An 18853-nucleotide genomic window follows, 5' to 3' on the forward strand; every position below is an offset into this window, starting at 1 on the left:
ACCTGCTACCTACTATAATAGATAATATACATGATATAATATAGTTTATTACCTATAACTACCTATATCAAGGGTTATGCATTTCAATTTCTTTGTAGGTGTAGGAGTAACAAAAATATAAACCTATAACCTATACTATGTGTCTATATAATATACAATTTTTCTAATCGAACGAATAGAACTAGTATTGTTTTGAATAGAATTAATTAAAGTCATATGATGTTACCATGTTTAATTCGGTTATATTGAACTTATATGCACTTACTAAATTATCCGCATTCCAATCCCATTGTACATCAAGCACAATTTCCATTAAATAATTTTAATTCCTGTGGTGCCTATTCGTAAGCTGGTTTCATTCATTTGGTTATTTTCGAGTCATCCTGTCGAGAAGAGAAATAAGAGAAAATTGAATTATGCGTCCCAGCATCAGACTTCTTGTTGCCTCTATGATTGTGACTGTGTAAACATAATTTGTCAAGTAGAAAGCCTTTCTCTCAGTCTCGTGAGATTTATAATATATTATATAATTTTTTTACAATTATCGAATTCCTGTATTTTTTACATAGGTAAAACCACAAGAGCAAAAAAAAAGTTATATGATCATAAATTGTAAGTCTAAGAAAATTGTATTACTTAGTATAATTTTATAAGAAATTAATTAATTTTTATATTATATTATATTATATATTTTTTTTTTTTTTTTTAACAGTGTTTTTTTCAAGTTTATGTTTTATTTATATGATAAAATATAATAAATGACTTTATTATCGTTAGCAAAATATTCAAAATTTATTTATCACAGTCTATCTTTTAAAAGATAAAATATAGTGTGCTATCAATGTGTTTGAAGAGTAATTTCATTTTATTAAATTGTTCTATTTTATAGTTAGTTATAGTTTTATTAATAGCTGAAATTAAAATAAATATATTTTACATAAATTAGGTACATAGGTAGTTATTTATTGAAGTGATTAAAATAAAATAATATAAACTATTGTGTTAGTTAATTTATTATATTATAGTATTAGTATATTATAAAATTGTAATTTAAAAATATCGGCAAGTGGGTATATACTGCTCTGTTGTATATTAGCCCAGCTAGTAATATATAAATTATAAATGATAATAAAAAACAAATACCCGGGTAACTATAAAGTATTCAATAATTTTAGTAACAAATTACAAAATTTTAAATTTTAAACAATTAATAATTATAATAACCATTTGTCAGATAATAAAAATAAAAGTCAATTAATTAAAATGTATGTGCATTAATAATAGTTTAAATAACTATAATGCATACATATATATATACAATATTTTGTATATAAGTAATTAATTGGCTCATAATATACTTAGCAATATTCTTCTAGAATTACGTAATTTGGTATACTTTTATTTAAATATTTGTTGTTTTCAGTAAAGGTATGTAAACATTTAAGTCATTATTAAAACTGTATAATACTGTAGGGTTCGTAGGAAGTATAATATTGATGCCATTATGCTATCAATTTAAAATATTACTAATATTAACATATACATATAATACAATCTACCTATATTAAATTATTTATTTTAATTTTGATTAAGTATAATATATACCTATATAAAATAAAATAATACCAAAAATAATTTAATAATTCAAATTAATTAGAATAATATTGTTGCTACTATATTATAAACATGATCATTACACACCATACACGTATGATAAGTGCACTTAAATAACTACTTCGAAAATTGATCAACTAGATACTATATATACATTTTGAAAAATTCTATGTTTATGGAAAGGTAGTTAAAAGATTTAAAACACCTGACAAGAGATAATTTATCCCAGACTGTAAGGTTATCTAAACTGTTTTGATGTGGATACTGTAGTATTGTGGGAGATTTAACAGCACCAACTGGATTTTCAATTTAATGGTATACGCATATTAATTATGCAGAATAATTAATTTATACTGTAGACAAGACCGAAAAGCCATATAATATAAACTCATAAATTAACTATTAGACGGTGCACAATAAAAAATATATTATATAGACTGTAAATTATTTATATATTTTTTAAAGCATAAAACCAAATTTTACAAATAATTACCCAGTATTTATAATTTATAAATCAAAAATCTAAGTTAAAAGCTTAAATTATAACACTCAAATACATTTTATAAATTACTTTAAAGTTTAAAAGTAATATACATATTCAACGTTACAAATTTGAATATATTTTTTATATTATGTAGGTACTAATTAATTAATATTCAGTATAGTACTGACTACAGTACATGCAAATTAAAAGGAAGTAAAAACTAAAAAGTATGCCACATATCGTCATATCGACCCCATCAATAATAATATTATATTATAATAGATTATTATAAAAATATAAATTTTAAACTTACTAATACATCTAAGCAATCATTTTATTAAAAAATATATATTAATTTAATAATCACGACGAAATACTCATTCAGTCTAAATTTTGTTTCAAGATGTATAATTTTATCACAACATTTAATTTTATTTTTAAATATAACCAGTGTATATGGTCTAGTACTCTAGTATAATATAAGAATTATTTTAAAATTTCAGACTAACATACAATAATAGGAAAAATTTTTTACAATTGTCAATTATTTTGTTAAGTAAAGATAATTACATTTAATCCAACCCCTAAAAATTGTTTTTTATGTGTGACTGCAATATTGTTTATATAAAAATGTCAAATGGACTTGGTTTACTGTTAATGTATGACATAATATTTTAATTATTATGATTTTTTTTTACATATTTTCGCTATGGAAACTGGGAAGGGAAGACAGCTTACGTACAATATAGAGAATGTGTGATCAGCAGAATCTATTTTATGCTGTTAGCTTTAATACTAAAATCAATTAAACTATTATCAAACTTAAATGCAAGAATATTATTCAGGACATCAAGTAGGCTTTTATTGATATTTTTATTTTAAATTGAGTTAAAACTATGTAACATTTTAAAACTTTAAAATGCTCATAACTCATTTTAAAATTAAAATATTAATAATAAAAGCCTACATGATGCCCGATCTAGTATCTTACCTTTAAACTAAATAATAAATTAATTTACTCAAATATTAAAACAAATAGCTTAAATAGTAAATGGATTTACTGAACTCAAATTTGCTACGGTATACGTTAGTAAAAGACGAAGACAGCAATGCGGGCACGACGTCCTCTTAATTCCTATTATTATTTAGTGATACATGGAACATTTTTGAGAATTCGAGGTGACGTGGTACACAGATGATGGAAGGAGAGAATATGATACATTATATCATGACGTATGATGAATTTCTGCCGAAATGACTATTTCAAATAGTGTAACTTTCAAATAAATCTGACACAACAAATAAAGTATGAAATAAGTAGATACATTGAATATATCAAACAACTTTGACGATAGTAGTGATCTTTAATAAAAATAAAAACAGTAAAGATTTCAACGTAATGATAACTAATGCGCATAATATGAATGTACACAATATACTAATATAGGTTCATACCAATAACTTTAATCTATTACAAAGATAAAAGAAATAGACTAAGACTTAGATAAAAAAAACTGTAAATATCATAATATATTTTGTCTAGTATTATAATTTATAATAATATGCAAATGTTTCCCTAGGCTAATAATCATTGTCATTGAAGTCTTAATAATAATAATAAATAAGGTAAAATATAAATATAATATAATATATTACCAAAGAAATCCAAAAAACTGGAATTATATTCTATAAAATGTATTTAATATTTAGTTGTTTTTACTGTTATTGTATTAAATTTTTTTAATAAACTATCGTTTAAAGTTATAAGTATTTAATAAATTGATAACAAAGGCACTATATTAAAATATTATTTTCAATTTTAATTACATATCATCAACATAATTATATTAAATGATAATACGGGTTATTTTGTAATAACACGTACCTTATTGTGATGTAAATAAAAACACAGAACTGGAATATTTAGTAAATAATCCAATTTTATTAACTTTTAGTTTAGACATTATATGAATAATTATCCTAATAAACAAAATATAATATCTTGAAACTCACCGAATAAGTATTATAGTTAATAATTAATTTAGTTTATTGTCTTTTGTAATAAGTAACAAAAATAAGATAAGTAAGTATTTTAGATGTTAAGGACTTAATATAGTGATATACAAAAAACAACCAATATCCTAGTATTGTCAAAATGATTAAAGATTAAAACGTTATCGTGTATACAAGATAAAGTGGTAGGTATGCAATAATTCATAATATCTCAATTTGCATAAACGCTTCTGCAACAGATGTGTTTATTGCACTGACAGGAGAAATAAACGCGAATACGTGATATTGAAGCATAAGTACTAAACAACTCAAGATTTAGTGTTTGAATTAAATTAAAAAACTAAGAAACCAAAAGGTATCAAATAATAATGGTTTCGTGAATGAGAATTGGATTAAATGAATATAAAGTACGACCGACCGTACGACAGGACATATTCAAGACAGACTAAGTAAATTGCAATTACAGCTTATATAAATTTCAAATATTAAAAAAGTAAAAGTTAGATCCTTATAATTATTATATTAAACTGATGCTAAATGGTGAAAATGTATGAAAGATACATAAGAATGGTTTTATTATATATATATTATTAAATATAAAATATTAATATGAGTAATTTATTTTTCTATTGGTAATACAATAAGTTGAAATAATGTTTGGTAGAATAAATTGCATGTTTATATAATAATTATAATATTATATAATATTTAATTTCACATAATATTAGTAACTGCATTTATTATACCCTATAAGTCAATACAGAAATTCCGCTGAACGGTGTGAATAATAATATGTCCATGGTATATAAATATCTGAATATTAATATCTAAATATTTTAAGAATTTCTTTGTGCAAGTTAATAAATAACGAAGTGGCAAAATATTTCAATTAACCATAAATAATATTTTTTGAATTGCAAAAAAATAACCAAAATCGTAATTTTTGTTTTAAATTTCAATTACATCAACATTTTAACTTCAAATGTCTATAAAAAAATGTTGCTTATGTATTTTTAAAATTACTATGAACAGCCATATGGGGAACTTTGTATTCAATTTTTAAGACAGAAAAAAAATGGAAAACTTTTTTTTTTAAATAATGTTTATTTGTATATTTACAATCTAATAGATTATAATAATAATATTATTATAATTATAGATTATAATACGATATCGATATATGTGATTCGATATCGATAATTGAAAACATATCGTTGTGCATCACTACAATCTATACTATAATATGTACAATAAGTAAATGTGAGGAGGGAATGACGGTGATTCGGCGGGGAAAAGAGTAGCTCATAGTAGAGCTACTCTTTACAATTTTACATGAATGTGAGTAGTAATTATAAATTATTTAGAAGGTCTCTGGACCATTTCCGGTTTAGACGTCTGGTTGGGTTACCTGTAAGTGTTTTAATGTGCAGTCTGTTTTTATACGCGGTTATCAGTGAAATGTCTACTTTTAAACGGTGTATTCCGATTTAGTTTTCGTTTATTTTTAGCAAAGTTATGGTTATTTTTCCCAGGAAATAATCGTTAGCGACGACGACGCCGCGGCTATTGTTCATATTTATAGCTAAAGTTATTATATCTAAACATTATTCTTATAATATACAGTTATATATAGCTATTAATGTTACTATTTTACTTTTAATTAAACGAAAATAATAAAAGAACTCCTATCATAATATTATTTCGTACTAATTCGTATATCTATTATTCGTTGCTACAGGTATAAGATATTTGTACATTTTATTATTTAATCATTCAGACACTAAATAATAATAACAAGTATATATGTAGCGAAAAAACCACCACATTGCACTGGAGAACGACGTCAACACGCGGACGACCGACGTCATTACTCATTGCGGGACCGATTACGCGTGGATACTCGGGCAACGCGCGCTAAATTTACGTGGCACTCAACGTGTGGACGGGGAACTTTGAAGTCTTCGTGTAGGGCAACGTTTGTGACGAACCACATGGAAAACATTTTGTACATTTTTAACTATTATGTAGCTAGTGTAAAAAAAAAAAAATATTTTTATAACTAATACTTCGAAATTTAATTTAAGTTTCCTCATAAGTACTTCATATTGAAACAAAAAAAATATATATACATATGAACTAAATATAATACTTTATATTTTTATGTAGACATTTTATTGCGAAGTTTAAGTTTGGTTGAAATTATATATACGTATACATATATACAATTTTACTATTAATTTATTTTAAGATTATAAAATGTGCATGTAAATTTTTCCGGTACGTCTTTATTTTTATTTAAATATTCGAGATTAGCCCTTTTACATTTTAGATAAATTAATTAGTATTACAGTATAGGTATGATATAAAATTATTAAGCACGCTATAACAAAAAAACATGTAAGCAATAATAATAATAAGTTACAATAGGTAATAGGTACATAATTTATTATTAATGTACAGATTTCTAATTTATACATATTATATTTAGATACTCATATCATTTTTAATACAAATTTAAATAAAATACATAATATTTAATAATGATCACTAGGTGGTAGTTGAAAAAAAATTAAAATAAAACACACACAGTTGACAGTTAATGTGTAGCTATAATACTAAATATAGTTTTAATCTGTGGATTTTACCATCAGTGGAGTTAAAATGTTTTCAGATCAAAAATACGAACTGGTGGAATTCACATTTTTTTTTAAGGTAAACAAATCGTACCGGTGGAATTTTTATGTTTTAAATTCAACCCAAAAATCGACTACCTATAAATCAATGGAATTTACAATCACCCTACAGCAGACTTGGCGCTATTACAAGTATTTAATATTTATATTTAACAGTTATAAAATTAGATATTTAAATTTCAAATAAAGAATAAAGATTTTAGGTATTTTTGTTGTAATTTAAAATATTTGACGTAAGAATTTGAAACTTTTACGTATATTATTAGATATTATTAATATATACATAGACATTTTCAAAACTTTCAAATTACATTGAACATTAATGTTTTTACTCATGACGAGATACATTGGACTTCTTCTGTACAGCAAAGTAGTAACTACTTTCTTACTTTTTAAATTTGTAAATTTTTATACTACACCCGAAATATTAAATAGATTTAATTTTCTAACGGACAGCACCTTCGAAGTTGAAACGAGAAGCATTTTTTTCTGCTCTGAAAGAAAACGTTGGACACTTAAAAATCAAACATAAATTCACCGTTTCACCTCAAAAACTAAAAAAATTACATTTTCACGATTGCATTAAACTATCCAGTATATAGTCAATATCAATATGTGTATTATAAGTCAGAAAATAATTAAAAGAAAAAATTCTGATTTTAATAAACAGAAAAATTAAAGAAATGGAGTTTTTTTATTCTGACAATATAATATATAATTTTAAATTTCAGTGGTCATTTGTAAGCTAAATATTAAAAAAATATATCATTTAAATAATCGTAAAAAGATATAGCTATAACATTTTTTTTATAGGTTTTTATAATTCAAACGAATAGAATCCTGTTTTATCTTTTTATTACCTACATAGTTTGTTAAAGAGGGCATTTTTTAATCAAGAAGCTCATTTATATTTACAGCTAATGGTTATAACTACGTAAATACTTCAATCTTGCTTCTCTTTCACACAGCATAATATCATGATTAGTAAAATAAAAATGATTTATTAATATTTATTATTAAAAAATGCAGGATATTTTCCAAAAAATATTTTTTTTCAGTGGCAAAACTTTAATTTTAATTTACAAAATATAAAATTAAAATTTCACGAAACAACTTTCCTAATAATAAATAATTTTTATGATTCTTATTATTATTATATAATATACGAGTATTATGTTTAAGAATACATTTTTCAAGGGTACCCTGATTTTCAATAATTGTTTAATAAAATTTGAACACTGTGCAATAATGAAATTTGTAAAAATATCATACTTTATTTAGTAAGGTTATTTTTCATGTATTTATATCAACATTTTAATATTTATCCAGTAAGTATTTATTTCCTCGTTTGAAATTTATTATTAGTTTTATTATCATGTAATAAGTGTAATTACTAATTACTAATGACATTTAATTTACATGGTAGTATATTGACTTATACTAGTTATACTTATTCCTTTTTTTTTCTTATATTAATATATAATATCTAAGATTTTTTTTAAATATTTTTACGATTTGGGTGAACAGATAAATAAACATTAGAGTTTAATAAGAACATTAGACAATGTATTAAAAATAAATAAAGAGTCATGTACCTATATAATATTAATACTATGTTGTTGTTTTTAGTATTTACCTAGGTATTTTACTATATATATGTTTGTGTGTATTTCATTAAGTTAAAAAAAAATGTACACTTAAATAATACTAATTAAACACTTATTTGATATGTATTTAATACTTATATAATATATTCATTAAATTTTTAAGTTTCTAAAATCAGAGAAAAACCTTGCTTAATGTACTGTGTGACATTTTTTAGTATACCTATAATAGGTCCTAGACAACAATCAAACACTTGGTTTTGTTTTAAGCCATTATTTATATAGGCTCGTTACACAGCAAAATTAAACGCAAAAATGTATCTGATGTGACTATATTATCTGATTGACGGCGCAACAGTACGTTGTCGACTATTTATGTCTTATGACGAAATAAAATAATAATTGGGTATGATTGGTCTCGTAAGTCGCACTGTATCAAATTGATTATTAGGTATAACGTACACATAATACCTAAATATACTGCCTATATTCTGCATGCATATTGCATAATATAATATATTATTATCAGTTATTATAAATTAGAAGCTAGTTAAAAAATCACAACTTATAATAATATAATGTCGGATTAAACATTTTTTAAATATAGTATTATACTATTATCCAATTCGCCTATTGTATGAGAAATAAGGTGGATTATTCGCAGACGGTTTGAAATTTTGTAATTTTTGTGATGACGAATTCGATAATTATATTGAAATTTAATGAAATTTTACCAGTTGTATTTAACGTCCATAATTTTAAATCATCCGTGTGATAATGATATGTGCTGTATTTTATTTATGGAACAATCAGTTTTCAAAATGTCAAAATTAGGCAAATAGTTTAATTTAAATTCCAGAAAATAACAAGTGCCCTTTTAAATCCTTCTTATTTAGGAGTTCTTAGAAGTATATAATATTATAAATGTAGTAATTGATGCATCATTAGAGTATAAAATACCAACTAATCTATTTACATAAATATATATTCTAATCATCCGTCATATTAATATTAAGTAAAGGTAAATACAAATCAATCTAATAATAAAGTCGGTTCTTCTAGTAAATACTCAATGGGATTGACAAATTTAAATTATCGAGAATGATGTTATAAGAATTGATGATGATGTATTTCTAGGTATTTTAATATTTATACGTTTTAGTTACTCTGAAATCAGAGTTGACTGTTATCATTGTACCTACTCAATATTTAATGGTTTCTTTGGAGTCATTATCTAATTCATATCATAATCATATTTTCGCAGTATACTATAAATTTACCTATTGGAAATTATAGTATATTAATATTGATTTTCATTTAATTTAAAGTATAATAATAATAAATAATGAATATTAAAATTACCTACTTTTAAAAATAATTGATTTGTTTACCTTTTTAAATTCTTTTTTGTATGCAGCTCTCATATTCTCAATTTTCTTTTTTACAGTTGCGATACTAGCGTCATTGTCTATTATTTTTAACTTTTCTTTTAATAACTCAAGCGCCTGATTTCTTGCATCCTTGTTGCAGTACTCCTTAGAAGTAATGTCCCATAAACATGTAAACGATTTGTACAGTTCTAAAAAATCCGAAATCACTTCTCGTTCTGTTAAAACAGCAGTCATTGTAAAATGTAAATGAATTAAATTTTAAAATGTTTTATATATTTTTAATTAAACTGGAAGTAGATACTAGGTACAGACGTGTTATCACGTTAACCTCAATAAACCAACTAAAATCCGCCCGACAGTGCTACACACTATATGATTTGGTCGGTCGGTCGGGCGATCAGATGGTATGGCCACCTGACAAGACCCGACAGGATTAAAGTCAGACGACACGTCTACATACGACCTGACATGACGTCTGATCTGACCAAATTATCCTGTCGGCCCGACCAAATTAGGTAGTGTGTAACACGCTTAAATACATCATACGAGTTATTAGGCTGTATATGTATTCCTATTGGGTTTAATATTATACCTGCTCAATTCAAACAAAAAATAAATTTTTCAATGTAAGTACAAACAATATTATAATGCTACATAGAAATTATGCCATATTATTATCATCTTATAATGAAAAAAAATAGTTGAACAATATAATATTATTATAAACTTATAAACAATATAAAATATAACCATTACTTCACACACATATTTTTATGATTGGTTAACACATATATCGAGGAGAATTTCGGCGTTTGTTTATTCTAGTATATCTTGGATTCTGTAAATCCAGTAAGATAGACTACTACTCGAATATTAAAATATAGCTCACTATATCACCACTTACTTCAGTGCCATTCTATATCTAAACTCTACACACACACTCCAATCAAATTTTAAGCAAATATTCTTATTACTTTCCGATAAAAGCATCTACACGTTAAAAATACATTTTATTTGTATGTGAAACATTAAAATATGGAAAAAACTATTGTTGGCATTGTTTTTTTTTTTTTTTGTGTACATGCAACACGCGGCCATGGAGTATTGTACGTTTGCCGCGTATATTATTATAGTATATCAACAAACGCGTCCGGCTCGAGCAAATACAAATTGTAAAGACAACATACGTGACACATGGGTTTTATATTATGTCGATATGCGTATCGACCCTAAACTCTATGCATACAACTATAGCCTATAGGTACAGGGCGATTCACAAACATACTCATTCACATTTTTTTCTTTGATAATTAATTTATTCAAATGTTTAGTTTTTTAGATTTTTAAATAAACTGAAAGAGACCATATTTTAAAATTATTGTGATTTTCGTACCATTTAAGTAGTAACCCATGGGTAATACAATCTTTTGTTTTTACTGTAGATTATTTGGTAGATATTTTTTTTTACGAATGTTGTAAAAATGTACCTAATTTATAATTCAAACAAGTAATTTCTCAATTATTAAAGTGTTTGTACTAAGGACTGTAGTTCTTAAAAATTATATCACAAAAATATAAAATATATGTAATTTTGGATCTAGTAAGTATTACACTCCGATCATTTTTAAAAATGTTAAAAGTTGATTGATTAAATATTTTATTAATATTAATATAATTTTTATATCACCAAAGCTTCAATATGGATATTTCTTACAAATCCATTATCCTCAGTACACAAAGTCAAATAACTTAGACAAATTTGTTCTATTTTTGATATTGAAGCGTCGACATTAAAAAAAATATGTTTTATAAATAATTTACAGTAGATAGGGAGGTTTACAATTTTAAAATCAAAAGTTTGTATCTTGACAACATATTTTTAAGTAGTAAAAAAAATCTCAGGAAATTTAAAATAGTATGTTCTTAACTAAATTTAAAAATGTTTAAAATCAGATTATAGATAAATTCATTCTCAAATAAAAATATTGGAGTGAGCATAGTTAGTGAACCACCCTGTATATATAATATATTTACACACACACACACACATGTAATATATTTTTTACAAATACTTACACAGACACACTACATGAGCGTCGTAAACGTTAAAATCCAATTATCTGCCGCTAACGAATTTTTCTTGTTACACCAGCCTGGGGGATTTATAGTGAAAGAATTATAGGTATATATAAAAGCTGTATATCGGTTATATACGCGAAAAACACAATGAAATGATAGCGACTTTGTCATATGGGTCGTAAGTCACATTGGGACTTGAAAACTTGTCAGTTTACCACGCGCTCGCGATTGATGGTGGAAATTAAGTTATTCGTCATTGGATACAACTTATATGATAGATGTCTTATATTAATATCATTTCATTCTTTTTTCCCCAAAGTCACCGCAGACGAGAAATATTATTTGCAATGGTACGATTATAACGTGGTACCTACATATAAACGCAGATAATAAGAAATGAAGATAATATAATTTAAAAATATCTGTGAAAGAAAAGTTTTTAAACTACGCAATTCTGATTTTGTTAAAACTATTATTAATTATAATTTATAACACAATTTTCTTGTCGAAGGTTTTATAGAGTAATTATTAATAATTTACCTGTATACTTTTATAAAATCTGAATACCGACATAGTTTTGAAAATATTTTACTCGTAGTAAATATTTACATAAAGTATATGCGTATATGCATATTATAGATTATATTTTTATATAAATATAATATTACTTTTATGAGTTATGTTTTAGTACATTTTATTTATGTATTTTCACTATGCTCTATATATAGTAGTAATTTCCTTATTTAGTTTTCAAGGATTTTTTTGAAAAACTAATATATAAGCTCTGAATCTTTTACCTTTATTCCCATTAAAAATATATATATATGTATTTATATGCAATGGGCATAGGGTCTGAATGTCATTATATTAAACATTATTTTTGAAAAACGAATTTCCTATTAGTACATTCATAAGTATTTTAAATAATATATAAGCTTAAAACATTATTATTTAAGCTTAATAATGCGATATATTTGTAATATTTCATTTTCTAGTATAGTGATCAAAACTATTTTTATTTTTATGTTTTATTCTTTGTCATAACAAAGACATTATTCAGCACTCAAATATACATATTATAAAAAAGCATTTGCTATTTTTGGCAAGTCGTCGATAGTTTATTGTGATGTAACCTCATTTCATAAAAATATAATATTATACAAAGATTATATAAAAGATATTTAATATTTGTTTTCGTGCATGCGACCTCGAAGTTTAAGAAGTAGCAAAATAAATTTATAAACTGATTATTAGTGATTTCTTAAATAAATACTTACTGAATAAAATAAATTATAAATACATTCCACGAGTTAAAAATGTTGATTAACGATGAAGTAACGTTATAGCTTTTTAATACATTGATATTGTATTAAGCTTAACTTCGAAAATCAAATACTTTGCAACAATTTTTAATTTATAAACCTTTATTTTTTAATACAGTTAGTCATACTATAAAAAAATATTTTATATTATTTAATACTTGAATAATTGTAACAATAAATATAAATCGTTGGTAAATAGACTCATATAAGTTATTCATAATAAATATATAATTAAACCAATATATTATTATTTATTATTAATATTTCAAATAACTTTCCCGGTATATGGACCCAAGTATAATAGTTAGTGGTTAGGGTAAATTAATGTTACTTCTCTCATATTAGTGCGCACTTTACCTCAGTTAAACGATTATCAAAAGTTTGTAAGATATATGATCGACTTAGGTGAGTTGTTTAGTATGAACACTCATGTTATAAGGAAAATATGAGTATACATGGATATGCTTTGTTTCGTTAGTTTTGTATTTTAACAATCTAATTTGAATACTAATAAGTACTAACGGTTAAAAAATTTAAATAATTTTAAGGTGGTAGTCTCTATGGTTAGGTAACTTAGGTGTGATATATGTGTTAAGTATAAGTTAGTACCTATATTCGATTATATTTATATACCTTGGTGTGTGGGTTGGTCTACTAAGTCAACGGCCTGTGCATATATTATTATATTATTGAGAAGCGATCTTATTTTACATACATACTACACATAAAAAATACATTACTATTATAGATAGTGATACTATAGAGGAGTATAGATATCAACTCAATTACTATAAAATCATCTAAAAACTTATATGATAAATTTAAAGTGTGAACGATTTCACAAAATAAATTAAACATTTGAAAAAAATGATTAATTATTATGACAGACCGTCTTCGCTCAGAATCGTTTTTCGCATTCAATGATTTATCATTTAGTTATAATGTAACATTGAATTGAAAAGTTTATTCGACATCTACTATTATAACAGGGCGCTTACCATTTCCCCACTGTTTACATTTTTAATGAATTTACTTTTAGTTATATTGTCTCAAAATTCAAATTATTATATTATGTTGTATTACACAATAGTTCGTCGAAGAAAATATTCCAATTTGTAATAAATGTTGAATTTTAAAATTGAAATCAAATTAATAAATATATCAACTTAGAATTACGTTGAAATTTGTATAAAAAGAAGTTGAGCTATGCCATAACATAATACTCGCGTATGTTTAGATACCTACTACTACGTATACAAAATAATATACATTCATTTACTATAACTAAAAAAAAAAAAAAAATACTTTTTAGTGTTTATTATCAACAAAATATATAATATTATTTACTAGGAATTAACAATATATATATTATTTATTGTTTTGAAATTGCATTGATTATTTGATTATATCGCCTTGTATTAACTTCAGATATTTATTGTTTGAATTTCTAACTGATGTTGATTATTTAAAAAAACTATGTCAAACTCATTGTCGTTTTCCTTTTGAATCATATTCTTTGTACAGTCCGTCAATAAAGGGTTGTCTAACAATTTCGTGTGTTGATCAGTTGTAGAAATAAAATCTTTTTCATCTTTTGGCGCCAAAGAACAATCATCATTATTATTTTTCTTTTTTTTCTGCAGAACATTAATCATAAAACAAATTATTTTATCAATATATTATTGTTTCTAATAAATTGTAATGTGTATATCTTCCCAGTTGTTCCCATAATATTATCTTATTTTATTCCTCAAAAATAATATTGGGCCTCATTGAGTCTTGAGTCTCAAATGCTTATTATAAATGCTTATATATTGTATTTAATTTTAATATCATGTATAAGTATAATATTATCGATGCCACACAGAAGTTTGATCGGGTATGCAATACAAGCCTCATTTAAAAAAATAAAAATATCTTACTTCCTATTTTGTTCCCAATTCTTAAACTTTAAATCTTACCTAGGTCATTGAGCTCAATGATTGTCAATATACCACCATACTTCTCCTCTTATCCTCTCAACTACATTTATAATAATACAGGCCGGTATTCCCCAAGCTGAAATAACATCTCCTCTCTTCTTTAACAATTTTATAGCTGATCAACCCGTTTCTTTTTATTACATATTATACTGATGGTAAAGCAATTCTTTCAGTACATGAAAATCCAATAACCATATCTAATCATCTTCAATCGACATTATTCTCATATTGAAGCCTTGTGTCGAAACTAGAAGGTAAAATGTATCGAAAGCAAATCAAATAACATCACTCTCTCTTTAAACACAACAATTATCCCCGAGTTACATTTAACAACATTGTAATTTCAACCTCACTAACTACAAAGTACCTTAGTATTCATTTCAATAAAAATTTACGTAGCACATCATATGCACAACATCAAACTTACCTAAACTAAACTCTCGTCTTTGTAAACTTGAGTATTTAATTTATTTTTTTTACTTGGATATTTTTAAAACTCAAAATCAAAACTTTAACTCCTGATTAAAAGAAATCTGTTTACAACTTTATTGAAACAAATTTGGATGCACGGCGTCCAAACTTCGGGATTCTTATAAAAATATTTTGAATGTCTTAAATTGTCACAATTTAAGACTAATGATGTGTAATGTCTTTAGTTAATTTAATATTTTATTCTTATTATATTTAACTATATTGAATTTATTAGTTGTAATAATTATTAGATGTTTACCAAATAACAATCATTTATCTTCCTATTAATTTTCTTCTGTGGTTGATCAATAATTTGTATTTCCTAAAATAAGTGCATAGCAGTGTATAAAAATTAAAAACAAAATATGTTCTAAAATAATACATTAATTTGTATTTATAATTAAATATTGCTAAGTTTATGATATTGTCTTACTTCTTTCGATAATCCATCGAATGTTATGTTAATGACTGTATAAGTTTTTTTTGCTTGCAATAAATTATCCGTAGTCTCCTTATTATACTTAGTTGATTTTGTAGATAAATTATCTATTTTTCTGTTATGACTGTAAGCTAAAGAATATATTGAAAAATAGAATTTCTAAAATCAAAAGTGTTTCCAAATTATGTGTTAATATAGTGACTTAAGAAACCCACTGGATTAATTTATTCAATGATTTGTTATATGTTATAAATTATATTTAAAATTAATAAAATAATATATTTTAGTATTATATTATTAAAATTTAATTTAACTCACTATTATGATGCTTAGGAGTATTTGATTTTCCATGTATCCAAACAAGTCGATTATTTACTGATAATGAACTCCCGTCAACATTTATAATTTCAGGATTTTTCCTAAAAATGTTAAATTCTACATTAATGTTTTTTTTTTTTTATAAAATATTGTTGTATAATTAACTGTAATTTTCTTTTAAGTTGCTATTTTAAGTATTTTAATATAGTAAATAAAAATTATAGCTTCGAGGCAGCTGCCTTATATTAGCTTTGATTTTTGATTTATACTGAATGTAAACATAATTATTATTCAGGATATACATATACAATATTCAATAGATGTATATTTTAAATGCAGAATCAAACTTTTTGTTTTTTATAATTTCATAATTATTTCTATATGATTTATATAGTTATAATTTAAATATTATACTATATATGTTGTAATTAAAACATTTAAAACTGTTGAAGTTTTAAAATACGATTATTAAGGGTATTGGGAGTTGGGAGTGATGAAGACTTACTGGATCAAACCATTGTGTTTCTAACTTTCATTCTAATTTAATCCTATTAAGTAAAAATCATAATTTACTCAATTATTTGAGTTTTAAAAAATGTATGCCATGGTTTTCAGAAATACGATATATACCGACTAATAGTAATTATTTAATACAAAACACGATATACCCTACATAGTACTCTGGTGTCTATGATTTTCAGTATTCAATGACCGTGACATAATTTAATGAACGGTTACTCATTATTATAGTGTGTTCTTAATAAAAATAAACAATTAGGTGTGTCTGAATATTGGGTACAATACTATGCTTATAAATAAAATGTATATACCTAATAGCACATAAAAAGTTCAAAATAAAAATAAAAATTGTTATGATATAGATATTTATTTTGTGTTTATTTTTACTCTTTTCTCTATGACATAAACTTTAATTAAACTTGAAAATAATTAATCTTGTAATCATATAAGTGTTAGATTGTTAAGTTTATTTATAAGCTAAAAAAAAATCGTTGGACTTTTTGTTTAAAACATAGATAAACTTAATGCTAGTGTTAATAAATTATACATTTATACTTTTTATCCATATCATTTTTGAATAATTCATAATAATTTATTTTTGTATGTTTGTTAATTAAAACTTGTTTTAAAAACAACATTAACAGATTCTAATTGTAATTTAATATATATCATTGATATTATATTATATTATTATTTATTATTGATATGTTACATTACCTCTGAGATGAATTGAATACATTTTTATATTCTTTTTGTAATTGCAATTTATTGTAAGACATTTTATTATTAACTTTTTTTATATACAAAACATTTAACACTGCGTCATTAAATATTGGTAACACCTATATAGGTAACATTTAATAAACAGTAATATATTATTTGTATACAGTTTGTTACTATAGAATTGAATTTTTCATGCATATTTTAAAACAAATCAACTTACAATAAAATATAAAACATACATTCAATATTATTGTTTTTATTTTAAATAAAATTTAATATTAAAATATTAATTTAAAAAACACATAAAATACTTGCAGTTTAGAAGTAGGTACTAAAGAAAAAAATATCAATAATAATTCGAGTACTTACGTGTACATTGTCTACAATTAGTTAACAAAACATAGGTGTGTAAATAGATTTAGTGAAATTTATAAGTAACGAGATATATTTTATGGAAGACTAATCTGAATGAAAATTCATCTAGCGTATGTACCTGGTAGAGTGGCACATTGTAAAAAGTTATATTTTACAAAAAAAAAATAATAATTTTAGAGTACTTAAAAAAATGTAAACTTATCAATTGATAAGTAACTCGTAATAATTACTTATTAAACACCTACTGTTAAACTAAATATAGTAAGATAATATAGTTTATGATATATTTATTTAAAATTTTTCTGTAATTACGGTATTGTATACAACTACTTGAAATGTTTCAATAAAGTTTATTGAGACAATAAAATTTCAAATTGCACTGAAAATAATTTTAAAAATAGTGATGATAGTATAATATGTTATATTATACAGTATGTTTTGTATAAAATTTATAATTATTTTATAAATAAATATGTATTATTTTTTTAATGAAATATGAATTAAAATATATGAGGTTAGTAAGTCATCCCTATATTAGTTTATGTATTGCAGGTATTTTAGTCTTGAAGTATAGAAAGTATATAGAAATCGAAAAATTAATGAATATTAAATAATTATAAATGAAAAACAAATGTTAATCCACTGCGGAAAAATATTCTGAATAGAAATCTTCATATAATAGATCTACGATAACACATTTGAACTGAAATATTTAAAATAGAATATCCAGCTGACTCAAATCATTTATGGTTTTAAGTTTATTATGACTTATGTGGTATCTTCATCTTACAAAGGTACAACATGGAAAATTTGTGTTCAATATAGA

General features: G+C 23.9%; 1 protein-coding gene across 2 annotated transcripts; it reads right to left on the bottom strand.

Moving 5' to 3' along the window:
* Nucleotides 1-14519: 14519 nt before the first annotated feature.
* On the bottom strand, nucleotides 14520-18251 carry LOC132920116 (uncharacterized). 2 transcript variants are annotated; one of them, XM_060982208.1, is made up of 5 exons: nucleotides 18022-18251; nucleotides 16411-16511; nucleotides 16087-16223; nucleotides 15913-15975; nucleotides 14520-14837 (listed from the first exon to the last, which is right to left on the bottom strand). In XM_060982208.1, exons 1-5 carry the CDS (start codon nucleotides 18027-18029, stop codon nucleotides 14625-14627), a joined length of 522 nt encoding a protein of 173 aa, XP_060838191.1. In that variant the 5' UTR covers nucleotides 18030-18251; the 3' UTR covers nucleotides 14520-14624. The 2 variants fall into 2 exon arrangements, with proteins under 2 accessions (XP_060838191.1, XP_060838190.1); XM_060982207.1 differs by lacking the exon at nucleotides 18022-18251 and adding an exon at nucleotides 17647-17754.
* Nucleotides 18252-18853: the final 602 nt, after the last annotated feature.

This window comes from Rhopalosiphum padi, chromosome 2 (genome assembly GCF_020882245.1).
Source record: "Rhopalosiphum padi isolate XX-2018 chromosome 2, ASM2088224v1, whole genome shotgun sequence".
Lineage (NCBI taxonomy): Eukaryota > Metazoa > Arthropoda > Insecta > Hemiptera > Aphididae > Rhopalosiphum > Rhopalosiphum padi.